We start from the raw sequence: 18,982 nt of genomic DNA, 5'->3' as shown, positions 1-18,982 counted from the left end.
GTATTCATCCCTCCTTCCCAGAAGCCAAGAATAACACAGGGTACAGTTTTATAAATCTATTCTAAAGAAAGACATCAAAGTTCGCAGCAAACTACCCTCTCCGCCCTCTCCCCCCCACCTACCTTTAAAGGACTTCATAGAGCCTAATGAATGGGTGGCAAAACGCCATATGTCCATGAACTCGAATTCCCTCCCAGCACTGCTGCCAATATATACCGGGAGCGCCACTGGGAGGGGAAGGACAGGATGGGCGGAATGGGTGGGTAGCTGCTGTGGCCGGAAGGAGAGGACTGCCCCTTCAGCACTCTCCTGGGCCCTTTAGGACATGCCAGGCAGAGGGAGCCCCTCCCCGCCAACCAGGCCCCTCTTACCATTGTAGATGTAACGAGTGACAGGGCAGCCAGAAATCAAAGTCCTCTAATCACAAAATTTTACCCTATGCCCCGCAGGTGCTCTGCGAGTACGTACTATATTCAACCTGTATCACACAGCCATTCTCTGATCAGTCCTATAAGCAGAACTAGCGTGTTACTACAGGCAGGGGGAGTTTCTTAAGGGAATCTCTTCAGCATGATCAAATTTTTTTCTCCTTAGACATTAACCTTCACAGCCTCCTAAAAGGAAGTAAGTTTCAGGAAACAATTTCCATGGAGGGCTGTGCATTTGCTATTAAAAGGGGAGGTGTCCCCTCCAGATACTCATTCATTCATTCTGGAAACAGCAACTGCTCACAAACATGGTGTTGGGATTATAAAAATGAAGGACACGGAGTCGCTGAGGGTCAGAACAACCCATGGGCTGGAGGTACCTCCCCCGGGCCTTCCTCAGACCCTGTGGTGTCTCACGTTACTGTGAGCGTCTCTCGATGTTTACAATTCATCTCAGGGCCTGCCGGTGTTAGTAAAGGCCAGTCTCATATGATGTTTTATTTTTAGAGATCAACATGTTCCCGTCCTTTCTCACCTTCTACGTGGCCAAGTACTATAGAATGTGAAATGTGTGTTTTCAATAAAATCCAGCATGGCGGTAAACCTTTCTACAGTGTGGAAAGGGCCAACCCACCTTCTCGGTACCGCGCTCCAATGACCATACCTGGGCCTGTCTGTGCCTTGGGGTCTTTTTGCTTTACTGATGATAGATTTATGTTAAGTGTATCGTCATGTATTGTGCCCTTAGGTATTTCAAGTAACAGCCCCTTTGCCTGAAGTACAAGAGAAACACTCCACGTACCTGCCAGCAGGCCGATGAGCAGCATCACCGCCCATCCCGACCAGGCGTCCAGCAAGCTCTTGATGAACTCCCATATGGACTCCTTGCTTTTGCTGGTTATCTAGAAGCAGAAAGACATCGGAGCTGATGTGGATACACTTTCCAATTCAGGCTTCCTTCTCTGAAACTGTTTCCTCAGGAAACACGGTGATTGAGAAAACGAATATAATGAAGCAACTAGACTGCCGCTAACGTGGCTCTTGCAGTTACCTAGCACAGTGGTTAAATGGGCTTTCTAGTTCACAGAGCTAGAAAGATGCCATGGTAGTCTCCAAAGAATCCAAAAAAGTTCACTTACTTAAAAAAACCTCACTAAGTGTGATGTGATCTTTGATTATTTCAAAGCCATTCTGAAGGAAGACATCACTTCGGTGTCACCGTTTTGAATACAAATCATTTTAGCCTAAATCGTAAGGTCTGTTCACAAAGACCCTCTTCGACAAAGACTTCAATTCCTTCTTTCATTTTCCAGGCTACATGTTAACAACAAGAACGAACTTAATTTCTTTCTCTTCCTTCCTTCCTCTCTCCCTCCCTCCCTCCCTCCTTTCTTTCCTTCCTTCCTTCCTTTATGGCTGCGTTGGGTCTTCATTGCTGTGCGCAGGCTTTCTCTAGATGTGGCGAGCAGGGGCTACTCTTCGTTGCGGTGCGCGGGCTTCTCATTGCGGTGGCTTCTCTTGTTGCGGAGCACAGGCTCTAGGCGTGCGGGCTTCAGTAGTTGTGGCTCGCGGGCTCTAGAGCGCAGGCTCAGTAGCTGTGGCACACGGGCTTAGTTGCTCCGTGGCATGTGGGATCTTCGCAGACCAGGGCTCAAACCCATGTCCCCTGCATTGGCAGGTGGATTCTTAACCACTGCGCCACCAGGGAAGTCCCAAGAACTTACTTTTTTTTTTTTTTTGCGGTACGTGGGCCTCTCACTGCTGTGGCCTCTCCCGTTGCAGAGCACAGGCTCTGGACACGCAGGCTCAGCGGCCATGGCTCACGGGCCCAGCCGTTCTGCGGCATGTGCGATCCTCCCGGACCGGGGCACGAACCCGCGTCCCCTGCATTGGCAGGCGGACCCCCAACCACTGCGCCACCAGGGAAGCCCCGAACTTTCTTTTTTTAATTGAAGTATAGTTGATTTACAATGTTAATTTCAGGTGTACAGCAAAGTGATTTAGTTATACCTATATATATATATCCTTTTTCAGATTCTTTTCCATTATAGGTTATTACAAAATATTAAATATAGTTCCCTGTGCTATACAGTAGGACCTTGTTGTTTATCTACTTTATATATAATAGTGTGTATCTGTTAGTCCGAACTCCTAATTTATCCCTCCCCCACCCTCTTTCCCCTTTGGTAACCATAAATTGGTTTTCTATGTCTGTGAGTGTATTTCTGTTTTGTAAATAAGTCCACTTGTACCACTTTTTTAGATTCCACATATAAGCAATATCATATGATATTTGTCTTTCTCTGACTTACTTCACTCAGTATGATAATCTCTAGGCCCATCCATGTTGCTGCAAATGGCATTATTTCATTCTTTTTTATGGCTGAGTAATATTCCATTGTATATATGTACCACACCTTCTTTATCCATTCATCTGTCGATGGACACTTAGGTTGCTTCCATGTCTTGGCTATTGTGAATGGTGCTGTTAGCTTTGTGCAGTGACAGTATCATAGCCAATGAGGTTTATCTGAGGCGTGATTACTGCTAATTGTAAATAGTGCTGCTATGAACATTGGGGTGCATGTATCTTTTTGAGTTAGAGTTTTCTCTGGATACATACCCAGGAGTGGGATTGCTGGATCACATGATAACTCTAATTTCAGTTTTTTAAGGAACCACCATACTGGTCTCCATAGTGGCTGTATCAATTTACATTCCCACCAACAGTGTAGGAGGGTTCCCTTTTCTCCACACTCTCTCCAGCATTGCTGTTTGTAGCTTTTTTGATGACAGCCATTCTGACCGGTGTGCGGTAATACCTCATTGTAGTTTTGATTAACAGCAAGAAGGCTGAAGGAGCCAGCCTGGATCACGCTTTCCAGGCAGATGGTTACATCTAAACACATCGTAAGAGCACCCCTTTGCCTCCCTGTGTTAACAGAATCCTACATTCCTGAGACCATCATTCCCCTCATAACCCTTTAGAGCAAGGGTTGGCAAACATTTTCCATAAAGAGACAGAAAGTAAATATTTTCGGTTCGGCAGGTCAGTTGGTCTCCGTGGCAACTACCGGACTCTGCTGTTGTAGCACAGAAGGAGCCATATAGAGCATGGCAGTGCACCTCTCTTGTATCCTGTGGCCATGAAAAGGAAATCCAGGGCTTTCTCAGTGGCGCAGTGGTTGAGAATCCACCTGCCACTGCAGGGGACACGGGTTTGATCCCAGTCCAGGAAGATCCCACATGCTGCAGAGCAGCTAAGCCCGTGTGCCACAACTACTGAGCCTGTGCTCTAGAGCCCGCACGCCACAACTACTGAAGCCCGCATGCCTGGAGCCCGTGCTCTGTAACAAGAGAAGCCACCGCAATGAGAAGCCAGCGCACCACAACAAAGAGTAGCCCCCACCCTCCGCAACTAGAGAAAGCCCACACGCAGCAGTGAAGAACCAACACAGCCAAAACCAAACAAATAAATAAATAAATAAGTAAATAGGAAATCCAGGGACTTCCCTGGTGGTCCAGCAGTGGAGAGTCCACCTTACAGTGCAGGGGCCACAGGTTCGATCCCTGGTCAGGAAACTAAGATACCAAATGCCGCGGGGCAACTAAGCCCACGCACCACAACTACTGAGCTCGTGCGCCTCAACTAGAGAGCCCACGTGCCATAAACTACAGAGCCCACACGCCCTGGAGCCCGTGTGCCACAACTACAGACCACAACTACAGAGCCCACGCACCCTGGAGCCCGTGTGCCACAACTACAGACCACAACTACAGAGCCCACGCGCCCTGGAGCCTGTGTGCCACAACTACAGACCACAACTACAGAGCCCACGCACCCTGGAGCCTGTGAGCCACAAGTAGAGAGAGAAAACCCGCCCACCACAACTAGAGAGAAGCCCACGCGCCACAACGAAAAGATCCCGCATGTCTCAACGAAGATCCCGTGTGCTGCTGCTAAGACCCACCGCAGCCAAAAATAAATAAATAAATAAAATTTTAAAATAATAAAATAAATCTTAAAAAAAAAAAAGGAAATCTAAACTCCTCTTCATGGTCTACTCAGTGGTTCCCAATGTGGCCCCATCGCCCACGTGGCCAGACTCATCTCTAGTCCTCCCCTTCCGTGAATCTGCCACCAAACCTTAGAGCTCCTTGAACTGCCTAAATGTGCCACGGTCTTTCATGCCTCTGTGACCTAAAAAAGCCACTCCTGATGAGAATCCTTTCCCCTTCCTCTGCCTGGCAAATTCTTAGTCATCCTTCAAGACCCCACTGAAATCGCACCCCCTCTAAAAACTCCCTCCCTAACCATCCCTCCTAAATGATCCCACAGCACTTGATACATAACCTTACTGCAGCCCATAAAAATATATATTGACTGCCTACGAGAGGCCAGGCACTGTAATATGTGCTTTCATACGCATAGAGCCCCATTTAATCTTCTGGTATAATTAACTCCATCCTTACAGATGAGAAGATGGGGTCCAGAAATGGCACCCCAAAAGTCAGCCAGCCTAAAGATGTCAAAGTCAGGATGTACCCAATCTGTCTGGTTCCAGAGCCCCACTCCTTGCCCTCCACACCACAACTCTGTATGACATAGCCTTCCACCCAAAGCACCTGGTATTAGAATTACCTGTCCACATCTCTGCCTCTCCCACTAGCCCTTCTCTTCTCTAGAACCTAGCTCAGCACACGACACATGAACCCAAGCTCTAGCTCAGTGACTGTCCGATAGAAGCATGGCCCAGCCCTCCGAAGGGATTCCCCTCACAGTGTCCTTATGAACAGCATGTACCTTTCTGTGTCTGTCGGTGTCCCGTGACTTCTCCCTCAGCCAGTCGATGGTGTGGAAGTCCTCATACGTCCCCACATCAGGGAACGGCTCGTCAAGGAAATCCATCAGGTTTCCAGAGCCACTCATCGCTCCTGCATTGACCATGCTACTTACACCTGGGAGAGAAAACCTGTCGTTAAAAACGTGAGCAGAACATCTGCACAGACCTGGCAGAACAATCCACATGTGCTATTTTTTTGCACAGGAAAGACATTTCAGCGTAGGCACTTCTGCTGTGATGAAAGATACATACAGTCTGTCTTAGTGAGCACAGGCTGCTGTAACAAAAATACCACAGACTGGGTGGCTCATCAACAACACACATTTATTTCTCACAGTTCCGGAGGCTGTGAAGTCCAAGATCAAGGCACTTACTTAGAGATTCAGTGTCTGGTGAGAGCCCACTTCCTGTTCACAGATGGCCATCTACTCACCGTGTCCTCATCTGGTGGAGCTCTCTGGGGTCTCTTTTATAAGGTCACTAATCCCATCCATGAGGACTCAGCTTTCATGACCTCATCACCTCCCAAAGGCCCCTCCTCCCAACACCATCACATTGGGGATTAGGTTTCAACATATGAATTTTGGGGAGACACAAACGTTAATTTCTTTTTTTTTAACTTTTTATTTTATATTGGAGTATAGTTGATTAACAATGTTGTGATAGTTTCAGGTGTACGGCAAAATGATTCAGTTATACATATACATGTACCTTTTTCCAATTCTTTTCCCATTTAGGTTGTTACAGGATATTGAGTAGAGTTCCCTGTGCTACACAGTAGGTCCTTGTTGGTTACCTATTTTAAATTCAGCAGGTGTACATGTCAATCCCCAACTCCCTAACTATCCCCTTCCTCCACCCTTCCCCTCAGTAACCGTAAGTTCATTCTCTAAATCTGTGAGTCTGTTTCTGACAAATGTTACTTTCTTATTATTTGTGGTAGTTTTGTGCTATAAAGTCACCATGGCCACCGAATTAGTGAGTACTAAATCACTGTCCCCAAGAGAAATACAGGGTTAGGTTCCTTCGAGCCTCTGGTCACAACATCTTCAGCAACCAATCAATATACAACCTTGTTTTGTGTGTTTCTGTTTAAAGACACCTTATCAAATATATATCGTTGGTTCATCCACTGAACTCACAGCCAACAGCACTGTCACTCACGTTGCAGGAAGTTTGTCTAACAAACATATTTTCTCCATGAGGCCCAGCACAGCCTTCTCGTGCTTAGAAACACTACAGACACTCCTGCCCTGCATTTCAAGGCCACTGGAAACAGCAAAATTACCAATAAAAAAACCACAAAAATGCGAAAAATATGGCACTAAAGAGACTGTGAAAAGAACACTTGTTTCTGGTCTGGGCACTGAAACAAGACGGCAGAGCACCAATTTCTCCAACCTCAGCTGGGATCGTGCATTCCTGGCAACTCAAACTTTTTGAGGCTCTGCACGTGCACTGACCAGGCAAGTGCCCCATGTATTGCCCTGGATGTTACAAATACATTTTAGTGAGCAGGCAAATTCACAAATACAGAACCGCTCATAATGAGGGTCAACTATAACCATTTCTAGAAAACCTCACGTTCTGCAAAAGCAGGGCATCAACATGAGAGGCCTGGGGGAAACAGGGTTGAGGCATACCACTCAAAACCAAATCACTGTAGTCAATCCAGTAACCGGTTCTCCTGGGAGATAAAGTGGACCACTGAGGTAGACAACCTCTGCGGATACTCGAGACGTACAGCAACAGCAGAGTGAAAATGCTAAGACTTAACTCACTGGTGGGAGCCAAGGTGATCCACAGAGGGAGTGGTCCTCTGCACCAGGGCTGGGGGGGGGATGCCATAGGGATGACAAGGAGGCAGGACAACCTGCCACGTGAGCCATGCTATGGTCTGAACGTGTGTGTCTCCCCACCCAAATTCATACATTGAAAGCCTAACCCCCAAAGGATGGTATTAGAAGGTGGGGTCTTTGGGAGGTGATTGGGTCATAAGGGCAGTACCTTCAAGAATGGGACTAGTGCCCTTATAAAAGAGGCCCCAGGGAGCTCCTCTGCCCCTTCCACCATGTAAGGACACAACAGGAAATCTGTGACTGGAAAAAGAACCATCACCTGACCATGCTGGCACCCTGATCTCAGACTGCCAGCCTCTGTTGTTTCTAAGCCACCCAGTCTATGGTATTTCGTTATAGCAGCCCGAACAGACTAAGACAAACCATACCAGGCTGGCAGCACACTGCCCCCGGCAAGCAGCCCTGAGTGCAGGCCCTCACTTCTAATTTTCCTTAAAATACAGTCAAAAGGGTGCCTGCTACCAGGGCAGTAGCAAAGTGGAGGATTTCTTCCTTTCCTGCCTAAGATAATAATTCCGCTCCTATTATTCCGCCTCCCATTGTCTGGAAAACAATCCCAAATAAACCAAGTCATCTTCCATGTTACACCACCATCAGAACCTGATTGACAGATCACACAGGAAATAATCAGACACAGAGAAAACGCTTTGCAGCAGGACCAGTGCTCACCACCAGTTAGCAAGAAAAATAATACACTCTTACAAAGACAAGAGGTTGGAATAGGCACTAAATCAAAATTTCTTTGGCAAAGAGCATGGAAATTTGAATTATACGACGGGAACCACAAAAGTGCCGGAATAAGATGGTTAAAGAAGTGAAGGGTAGTTATTAAAATATTTGAGCACAGGCTTCTCTCAATTGCTTTATGTATTTTTATATCTGGAGGACTCAACCACGACCTGACAAAACTGCATTTTGATCAAATTGAAAAGTCGCTACAGGCAAAGTGGAGTAATCACCTTACAAGCAATAAAATGGCGATAGTTATTGATTTATTGACTGTCTGTGCAACTTTGCTACTTTAAAACTTAAAAAGTTTGAAGTCTGAGCCATGCCAAGCTGAAAACTATACCCACTGATGAATGCCCAAGGAAGAATCATATTGCAGAAGTCAGTAGCAACCAATTAATAAAAGGGAAGGAATAAAATTAGAAAGCAAAGATTTCATTTTCATTTCTAGAAACGCAAGACGGTAATAGCCTTGTATTATATGTGGTAAAGAAAATCTCTGATGGGAAAAAGAAGATGGCAGGCTGCTGACCCACAATGGGTAGCCCGTGTAAGAAACACCAAGCCAGCAGATCGAAGAATTGCAGACACTTGGACATTCTATTAAAAAGAAGTTCATGTTACCTGAAATTTAACCAAATCTCTAGTCAAGCAACAACTCCAGGCAATAATGACTGAAACAAAAAGTCACTCTGGAGAACAAATGTATCCTTAAACTTTGGTGGAGCATGTCATGGTCCTGACGATCAGACGCATAACTGGTAAAGGAAAATAAACATGATTTAATCCGTAGATCTAATTGGAGGCTTTCCCTGGGGGCCCAGAAGGAGGTGGTGACTTTGCTTCTGAAGCTCGGATTAAGAAAGACAGGAGGACCAGAAGTGTAAGAAGAGGGCACCCAGGTCAGAAATAATGGAAAGAGGGAATTCCCTGGTGGTCCAGTGGCTAGGACTCTGCACTTTCACTGCTGAGGGCAGGGGTTCGAACCCTGGTCAAGGAAGTAGGATCCCGCAAGCTGTGCAGCATGGCCAAAAAATTTAAGAAAAGAAAATAAAAATGGAAAGAATTCTATCTGGGATCCCCTGGGAGATATAGATGGATAGGAAATGAGAATCCAGCCAAACACAGGAACAAAATGGAATGAACTCCAGGGACTTGATGAGAAATAAACTTAACCTGTGTAAGTTCAATACGGCACCCAAAGGGATGCAAAGACTGCTGAGCCCTGAACAACACAGGTTTGAACTGGGTGGGTCCACTTATACGTGGATTTAGTTCGATAAATATCATACCTGTATTTTCGTTTTACAGATCTTTACCTACGTGAGGGGAAAAGTTTGTGCTCGATTAGAGAGCCCAATATGTAGAATCACAAGAACTAGGGTTTGAGTCTTGATTCTATCCAGACTGTTTCAGCTTCCTGCCCTTGGGTGAGTCATTCATCAATTCCTTTGGTTTTGAGGCAGTGAGAGCAGGATGCGGCTTTTCGACTGTGCTGGGGGTCAGTGTCCCTAACTCCCACGTTGTTCAAGGGTCAACTATAGTCATCTGCACCTTAGAGGGGAGCCCTTGCTCCTCTCACCTGGTTTTATTTCTTCTCGCCAATAAGAGCACTTCTGCTGGCAGATGACACCTCTGCTTATGATTTCAGGAAGGACAGCATCCTAGATCCTGCATCTGAGATTCCTACTTGGTCTGGATCGTCGAGGTCAGAGCACAGCAAACTGCAGGCTGTGGGCTAAATCCGGCGTGCTGCCTGGCTTTGTAAATAAGTTCTAGAGGAACACAGCCATGCCCACTCCACATATTGTCTATGGCTGCTTTCACATCGCAACGGCACAGTTGAGTAGTTATGACAAAGGCCAAATGGCCCCCAAAGCCTCAAATGTTTACTATTCGGCCATTTACAGAAAACGTTTGCTGACTCCCGATCTACACGGTGGACTGAACACAGAACCAGCTCAGATTCTCTACCTGTCCCTGCATCTACAGCATTTTCAGTGGGACCTTGTGGCTCCTCTTCATTAAGAGGTAGAGTCTATTTCTCCAGCTCTTGAATCAGGGCTGGGCCTTGGGACATGCAGTGGAAGTGACAGCATGCATGTACTGAGTCTAGACCCCAAAGGCGACGCGGCCTCTGCTTTCTTCCTTGGCCTTCTGCCATGAGCAGAAACCTAGGCTACATGCTGGAAGATGAGCGACCACATGGAGTCAAGGTGGGTCATCTCAACTGAGGCCATCCTAGATCATCCAGGCTCACCAAGCACAGATTCATGAGTGAGCCCAGCCAAGAGCAGCTGGCTTTGACCCAATCAAACCACCCAGCTGACCTGCAGACCGTGAGAAAAATGAATGGTTATTGTTTTAAGCCACCAGGTGTTTCTGAAAGGGTTGTCATGTAGCAGCATCATAACAATGTTTAACAGGTATGATTTACGTGGGCTCCAAGGGAGAGAAGAAATGAAGATGCTAAGTTAGTTACAAGGGAGGACAACTAACTAAGTTAGTTGCAGCAACAGATAACACAGCTGGCAACAGAGACAGGATGGAATCGAACTTCACGCTGGAGGTGTCCATCCTGAAGAAAGAGCATCTCTCTTACACAACCGTATTTACCTACACAGGGACTTCGGAAGACACAAAGGACACCTAGGTCTTTTATCCAATCCTTAAAGGCAAGAAAGGATCTACAGAGCATCAGGGTAGCTGTGGGCTTTTCATATTCAACAAGCTTTCCTAGCTTGTTGAATGTTTTTAATGACGAAAGGGTGTTGAATTTTGTCAAATGTTTTTTCTGCATCTATTGAGATGATTATGTAATTTTTATTCTTCATTTTGTTAATGTAGTGTATCACATGGGTTGAATTTCAGATGTTGAACCATCATGGCACCTAGTGATAAATCCCATTTGCTCATGGTGTAAGATCCTTTTAGTATGCAAACCAGAAACAAGACAAAAAGACAACCCTCCGAATGGCAGAAAATATTTGCAAATGAAGCAACCGACAACAGATTAATCTCCAAAATATACAAACAGCTCATGCAGCTCAATATCAAAAAAACAAACAACCCAATCAAAAAATGGGCAGAAGAAAAAATTTAAAAAATAATAAAAAAAAGAAGGTATTCCCTGGTGGCGCAGTGGCTGAGAGTCCGCCTGCCGATGCAGGGGATGTGGGTTCGTGCCCCGGTCCAGGAAGATCCCACATGCCGCGGAGCGGCTGTGCCCGTGAGCCATGGCCGCTAAGCCAGCACGTCCGGAGCCTGTGCTCCGCAATGAGGGAGGCCGCGGCAGTGAGAGGCCCGCGTACCGCAAAAAAAAAAAAAAAAAAAAAAAAAAAAATGGGCAGAAGACCTAAATAGACATTTCACCAAAGAAGACATACAGATGGCCAAGAGGTACTTGAAAAGATGCTCAACATCACTAATTATTAGAGAAATGCAAATCAAAACTACAATGAGGTATCACCTCACACCAGTTAGAATGCCATCATCAAAAAACCTACCAACAATAAATGCTGGAGAGGGTGGAGAAAAGGGAACCCTCTTGCACTGTTGGTGGGAATGTAAATTGATACAGCCACTATGGAGAACAGTATGGAGGTTCCTTAAAAAACTAAAAATAGAATTACCATATGGTCCAGCAATCCCACTACTGGGCATATACCCAGAGAAAACCATAATTCAAAAAGAGACATGTAGGGCTTCCCTGGTGGTGCAGTGGTTGAGAGTCCGCCTGCCGATGCAGGGGACACAGGTTCGTGCCCCGGTCCGGGAAGATCCCACGTGCTGCGGAGCGGCTGGGCCCGTGAGCCATGGCCGCTGAGCCTGCGCGTCTGGAGCCTGTGCTCCACAACGGGAGAGGCCACAACAGTGAGAGGCCCGTGTACCGCAAAAAAAAAAAAAAAAAAGAGACATGTACCCCAATGTTTATTGCAGCACTATTTACAATAGCCAGGACATGGAAGGAACCTAAGTGTCCATCGACAGATGAATGGATAAAGAAGATGTGGCACATATATACAATGGAATATTACTCAGTCATAAAAAGAAATGAAATTGAGTTATTTGTAGTGAGGTGGATGGACCTAGAGTCTGTCATACAGAGTGAAGTAAGTCAGAAAGAGAAAAACAAATACCGTATGCTAACACATATATATGGAACCTAAAAAAAAAAAAAAAAAGAAGAACCTAGGGGCAAGACGGGAATAAAGATGCAGACCTACTAGAGAATGGACTTGAGGATATGGGGAGGGGGAAGGGTAAGCTGGGACAAAGTGAGAGAGTGGCAAGGACATATATACACTACCAAATGTAAAATAGATAGCTAGTGGGAAGCAGCCGCATAGCACAGGGATATCAGCTTGGTGCTTTGTGACCACCTACACGGGTGGGATAGGGAGGGTGGGAGGCAGACACAAGAGGGAGGAGATATGGGGATATATGTATATGTATAGCTGATTCACTTTGTTATACAGCAGAAACTAACATACCATTGTAAAGCAATTATACTCCAATAAAGATGTTAAAAAAAACCAGATGAATGGATAAAGATGTGGCACATATATACAATGGGATATTACTCAGCCATAACAAAGAATGAAACTGGGTCATTTGCAGAGATGTGGATGGACCTAGAGCCTGTCATACAGAGTGAAGTAAGTCAGAAAGAGAAAAACAAATATCGTATATTAATGCATACATGTGGAATCTAGAAAAATGGTACAGATGAACCTATTTGCAGGGCAGGAATAGAGACGCAGACATAGAGAATGGACATGTGGACAAGGCGGGTGGAAGGGGAGGGTGGGACGAATTGGGAGATTAGGTTTGACATGAATACACTACCACGTGTAAAACAGATAGCTAGTGGGAACCTGCTGTGCAGCACAGGGAGCTCAGCTCGGTGCTCTGTGATGACCTAGATGGGCGAGACTGGGGGGGTGGGGGCGGGGAGGGAGGTCCAAGAGGGAGGGGGTATATGTATATGTATAGCTGATTCACTTTGTTGTACAGCAGAAACTAACACACCATTGTAAAGCAACTATACTCCAATAAAAAAAATAATAATAATGTTTTAAAAAAAAACCCTTAAGTGTTTCATGAAAACACATTTTCCTTACCACCCTGCATGTTCCCTCATTCCCAAAGTTTGTCTAATCAGTCCTTTGATGTCTGTAGCTCACAGAAGGGACCTGATGGATTCCAGTTCTGCTCAGGGAGATTAAGCAAGTCAAACTGAACTTTTGGGGGACCTGCTGCGATTTCTGTTCACCAAGAACTTGTGAGGCCATTAAAACATGAATCTATGCCTGGCATTTTAAATATCTTCTCCTGAAAACTCCTCAAAGTGTTTACATTAATTAGAGACTATTTTCTTTCAAACGAAATACATCTACTCAAAGTGAAAAGACCACTAACCGAGAAATTTGCGTGAATCTCATCTGGCTGTGTGACCTCCGCTGACCCCCACTGACCTTCACCGCCCTCCTCTCAAAAACTACAGTCCTGGGCTGGCCTGTTTCTCAGGTGCTTTCCACCCAGAGCAGATGACACAGAGACTGAAACTTAGTACCAGCCCCTTCCACACGCTTGGGGACAAGCAAACAATCTTCAATTCATCAAAACTTTTTTTTTTTTTTTTTTTTGCAGCACACGGGCCTCTCACTGTTGTGGCCTCTCCCGTTGCGGAGCACAGGCTCCGGACGCACAGGCTCAGCGGCCATGGCTCACGGGAGCAGCAGCTCCACGGCATGTGGGATCTTCCCGGACTGGGCCACGAACCCGTGTCCCCTGCATCGGCAGGCAGACTCTCAACCACTGCGCCACCAGGGAAGCCCCATCAAAACTTTTTGTCTCTGCACAGATATTGGTTAAGCCTAGGGAACTTTCCAGAAATTTCAGAGCTGTCTTCACTGCCAGCTGTTTCTATCAGTCATTACAGAGCAGAAAATCATTTGAAAAAAGAACATACTCTTCACTGTTGGCAAAATTGAGATCATCTGAGTGATAGTCTCACATCCTCAAAAGCTATAGTGATATCTGTGAGCATTATTGCCCTTAACAGTTAGAAATCGGAACCCAAAAGTACAACTCAGAAAAGATTATTAAAAACATAGAAAAAGCAAGCCCCAGGTAAGCAGGGGGATCTTGTAACCAGCAAGAAGCCAAGAGTCCACGCTCCTGTCCTTGATGGAAACGCATGTGCACCAGTAGGTGCTAGGAAGATGCTTGTTCCTCTCCAATCAAGCCAGAGGGAAACAGAGACCAGGAAGGCCGGGGCTGGCCTGGGCATAATCACAGGGCAAGTCCAGGAAGTGAGTTATCTACAATCTGCCAACTTGCCCTGCTTTTCGTGCAACTGCTATTTTAGTAAACAGAAGTAGCAAATCTAACGTCCTCATTTTACTTACGTTCTGGAAACTGCTCTGCATTACTCATCTGGCCTGGATCTGGGGGCAGGTCTGGATTACCTGGTGGAAAAGTCAGGCCTTCCCCCTGTCAACCTTCGAGTCACCTGTGCTTGGAAGGGCAGCACGAAAGAGCAGGCGAGGTGGCTGTCATCTTGGGACCTTCTCCTTCTGGCTACAGAGGTGCACTATCTAATTCCAGAAGTTTTCATCCTCTACAAGTAACCCCATGCCCACAGCAGTCCCTCTCCTGGCCCAGCCCCTCGTAACCACTCATCTGCTTTCCTTCTCTACAGATTTGCCTCTTCTGGACACGTCACAGAAATGGCATCATATCATACGCGGCCTTTTGTGTCTGGCTTCTTTCTGTTATTATAATGTTTTCAAGTTTTGCCCATGTTGGAGCATCAGTGCTTCACTCCTTTTTATGGGTGAATAATACTCCGTTGTATTTGATATACACACGTTGTGTTTGTCTACTCATCAGCTGATGGACATCTGGGCTGTTTCCACTTTGGGGCTATTGTGACTAATGCTGCTACGGTCACTCCAGCCTTCATGTAGACATGTATTTTCAGTTCTCTTGGGTAGATACCTAGGAACAGAATTACTGGGTCATATGGTAAGCCTACGTTTAACCTTTTGAGGAGCTGCCAGACCAAAATCACTTTTCTTAAGTTTTTTATTGAAATAAACATCTATCCATAAAAAGGCAAAAGTCCTAAGTGTATACACCTCCTCAAATTTTCACAAAGTGAGCTCACGCACATAACCAGCTCCCAGATCAAGGACAGAACGTGACCAGCGCCCAGAAGCTCCCTCACGGCCCCTTCCGGGCCCCTACCCCACCCGTAAAGGTAATCACTATCCTCACACCACAGATGAATTTTGCCCGTTTTTGAACTTTATATAAACGGGATATTTTGTTTCCAGCTTCTTCTGTTCTACACTGTGTTGTAAGATCTACCCATGGTGTTGAGTTTATCTAACTATCGTTCGTTCATTCTCTATGCTCTACAACAGTGAACTTTTTCTATTAAGCGCCAGAGAGTAAATATCTGTAGCTTCGTGGGCCACGTGGCCTCTGTCGGGACTACTCAACTCTGCCACTGTCACGTAAAAGCAGCCAGAGACAATACACAAATTAATGGCTGGGGCTATGTGGCAATGAAACTCGATTTATCGACAATGAAGTCTGAATTTCATATAATCTTCACCTGTCACCAAGTATTATTCTTCCTTCAGTTTCTTTCCATCATTAAAAAATATAAAAATCAATTCTTAGCTCATTTTGGCTCAGGCAGTGAGCTGGATTTGGCCCACGGGATGACGTTCTTTGCCGCTTCCTGTCCTATAGTATTCAATGGTGCAAACAGACCCCAGTGAGTTTATCCATTCTATTGTGGGCTGGCCTTGCCGTCCTTCTCCTCCCTGTGCCCTCGCAGTAACTCAACTGCCATTCAGGGCTTGGCAAATGTTTCCTACAAAGGGCCACATGGGAAATATTTTCAGCTCAGGGGCCATGCAGCCTCGGTCACAATTCGTCTACTCAGCCCTTCGGTCGTTGAAACACAGAGCAGCCCAGACAGAGCAGAAAGAAGACATGTGCCTGTGTGCCCTGACGTGCGACCTACAGAAACAGGCCGCGCTCGGGGGCTGCTGGGCGCTACTTGACACAAGCAGTCACGGGCCACCTGCCACCTGCCAGGCCCTTGTCCACAGTGCCAGAGCCACCGGCAGGCCGTCAAGCCTCACCTACCAACAGAAGCAGCAGAGCAAGCACCACCATCCACTGGGAATGTACAAAGATGAAGAGACATGGCCTTCCTGCACAGGATTCTGGAAGGGAAGGATGGGACCCTGCAAATGCAAGCACAGGACCTCCCGAGCGACGTTTCAACCTGGAAGCTGCAAGGGAATAAAAGGTAGTTCTTAACACACACACATACACATCAAGGTTTCTAGGATATCCTACCACCGGAAAAGTTTCTCCAACAAATTAGCTATCCAAATGCTTCAAGACACCAGATGCCCCTGGCTTGTGAATACGAATATGGTCATAGCATCACTTTGACAAAGTGGTCAAGGCCATCAGGGCTAGAGATCACACATACTCACAAGAGACCGTGAAAGGAGTAGGACACAAGGAGGAGAGGATCCCAGAACACTGAGTTCAGAGCCAGGCCTTAGATGACAACTAAAAAAAAATATATGGAAAAAAGCTTCATGTCTTACAGATTTTCCAGAAGCTCCAACAACCAATCACAAGTCACTTTTCTTGCAACCTGCATGGATTACAGCAGGCACTAAACTCAGGGCTGACGTCTGCTGGCCGCCAGCTCCTTGGTGCTGGCCGCTCCTCTGAAGGCCACCAGCCTGGGCTCCCTGGGGCTCAGAGGGGGTGTCACTGCACCACGGGGCCACCAGAGGGTGCTGTGTGAGCAGCCCTGCTGCCTGGGGCAGCTGAGTCCACTGGGCGGGGCCTGCTTCCTCTCCATCTGCTCCAACCAGTACCCCGCCCTGCCTCACCTGCCATCCTTCCCTCAGCCTCCTTTAGCCCCAGCTCCTGCCTCAGGTCACAGGAACTCCTGTCTCCACAGCCTATGGCTTCTGCTCTGTGCCCTGAGCAACTCAAGGCCAATTCCCGCTCCGACCCGTGGCCACTCCTCTGTCACCTTCAGTGGCTTCTCAGCTTCTACACACTCTCTGACTCCAGTGCTTCCCAAGGTGTGCTTGCAGTGGGTGTGTCTCACACAGCCTGCTGACCGAAGAGTCGAGTCGCGTCAGAATCCACACTGTGTGATTCCATCTACGTGGCATCCTATAAATTATACGTTAGGTGGTGACATGGAGACTTCGTGTTTGATCCGTTAAGCCATACAGTCAGGTGTTATGCACTTTGGGGCGTGTTTGCTATACTTTGCAATTTGAAGAAGTGTTTGAAAATGTGGGCTGCCCATCAGGAAATGCAGCTTCTTAGGCACGATTCTCATTTGTGGCTTTTGCCCAGTACATCTGTTCCTTCTTCCAGCGATAGTAGTGTCATTTTTCTTTGGAGCACAAGCCCTTCTCCACTCTCCACGGTCCTGGAGGTTTGGGTAGAAGGGGACTATGGTGGGAAGGAAAGCTCCAGTTCGATGGGCAGGGACTTCGGGGCTGTCTAAAAACGCTCACTTTCTTTTGAGATGCAGAAGTGTTTGGAGAAGAAAAGGATGCTCTGAAAAAGCCCTCTGACAGGCCCGCGGAGGGAGGCCTGGAGGAAGAAGCTGAAGGGGGCATGGGGGCTTAGGACACCTGGGCCCTGCAGGCCAATGTGGGTGCCTCGCCAGCCCCGCCGAGCCTGGGCTGCTCACCTGTAAAAGGGCTGAGCGCCCTCCGAGGTGGCCTGGAAACAGGCAGAGAAACGCTGGCACCTGGCATTCGCTAGACGAGCTGGTTACTGACTAGATGGCAGTGCAGCCGAGCATCTAGCTCCGCACAGGGATGCAAGAGCAGGTCATTCTCGCCCCCCCGCCAGAATTATCCCCCCCCTCCATTTGGTACCAAAGCTTCCCCTCCCCACCGTGGGCACGTGACCCAGGCTGGCCAATGACAGTCTCCAACCGCCAGGCACAGCGACTGGCTGTGGGGCGAACAGGGGACCCATGCAGTGCCACATGCGGACGACAGAGAAAAGGAGGACCCTCTTTCCAGGGGAGTGGCTACCCTGGGAGCCACCACCTCTACGGCGGGTCTACAGCGGGGGGATGAGACCGGGCGACACAGACCAAAGATGGATGGACCAGTGGCACCCAACAGGCAATTCTGCCCCCAGGGGTCACTGGGCACATTTTGTCACATCTGACAGGGGTGCTGCTGGCATCTAGTGGGTGGAGGCCAGGGATACTGCTCAGCACCCTACAGTGACCAGGACGGCCCCAAGTGCCGACAGCGCTGAGGCGGAGAAATTCTGCCTTAATTCAAAACTGGACCAAACGAGCCTTTTGGGCACTTCCCTGCAGGGGTTATATTTGGGGGCCCCAGAGTCAACTGGTGACCTTTGAACCATGTGGATTCACAGGTCATTTCTCCCCAAAGTGGCCTTCCAGGACCAACTGTGTCCCTAAGCAGCCACTTGGCAGTGCCTGGAGACATTCTCAGATGTCACAATTGCGGGGGAGGTCGGGGAGTGGCATCAAGTGGGTACAGGCCAGGGATGCTGATAAACATCCTAAATGCGCAGGACGGCCGAACAGCAAAGAACGGCCCGCGCCAATGTCAACAGCGACAGCCGAGAAACTGAAAAAGTAAGGGCCTTCCAGTTCCTGAGGCCGGGTTCCCTGGCTCCTGCCAACGCCACCAGTTCTCCCCGCCGTGACAGCGAGAGCTGCGCCCCTCTCACCAGTTCTCCCCGCCCTGGCAGGCAAAGCAGCGCCCCTCCCAGCAGTTCTCACGGCCCTGACGGCCAGAGCGGCGCCCCTCCCACCAGTTCTCCCCGCCCTGACAACCAAAGCGGCGCCCCTCCCACCAGTTCTCCCCGCCCTGACGGCCAGAGCGGCGCCTCTCCCACCAGTTCTCCCCGCCCTGACAGGCAGAGCAGCGCCCCTCCCGCCAGTTCTCCCGGCCCTGACAGCGAGAGCGGCGCCCCTCCCACCAGTTCTCCCGGCCCTGACAGCCAGAACGGCACCCCTCCCACCAGTTCCCGCCCTGACGGCCAGAGCGGCGCCCCTCCC

At 47.9% G+C, this 18,982-nt stretch overlaps 1 protein-coding gene and 1 pseudogene across 5 annotated transcripts in view; one reads left to right on the top strand and one right to left on the bottom strand.

Annotated features, from left to right (window-relative positions):
- CLCN4 (Cl-/H+ antiporter 4) overlaps positions 1 to 18,982 on the bottom strand; it is a 78,396-nt gene that overhangs the window by 37,794 nt on the left and 21,620 nt on the right. For 2 of the 5 annotated variants that reach the window (XM_027096574.1, XM_027096575.1), the window contains 2 exons: positions 5,233 to 5,387; positions 1,231 to 1,330 (listed from right to left, as the gene is read on the bottom strand). In XM_027096574.1, coding sequence (XP_026952375.1) covers positions 1,231 to 1,330; positions 5,233 to 5,376 — 244 coding nt within the window. In that variant the 5' untranslated portion in view covers positions 5,377 to 5,387. Of the gene's footprint in view, positions 1 to 1,230; positions 1,331 to 5,232; positions 5,388 to 14,273; positions 15,982 to 16,029; positions 17,766 to 18,982 lie in introns of those variants that run through there. The other 3 variants (XM_027096571.1, XM_027096572.1, XM_027096573.1) reach the window with 3 other exon arrangements.
- Positions 2,919 to 3,041, top strand: LOC113614794 (uncharacterized; annotated as a pseudogene).

Source organism: Aethalodelphis obliquidens, unplaced genomic scaffold, assembly GCF_003676395.1.
Source record: "Aethalodelphis obliquidens isolate GAN/ISIS:26980383/991018 unplaced genomic scaffold, ASM367639v1 scaffold104, whole genome shotgun sequence".
Lineage (NCBI taxonomy): Eukaryota > Metazoa > Chordata > Mammalia > Artiodactyla > Delphinidae > Aethalodelphis > Aethalodelphis obliquidens.
Note: the sequence above shows the minus strand (reverse complement) of the source record. Positions and strands in the feature narration are given on the sequence as shown.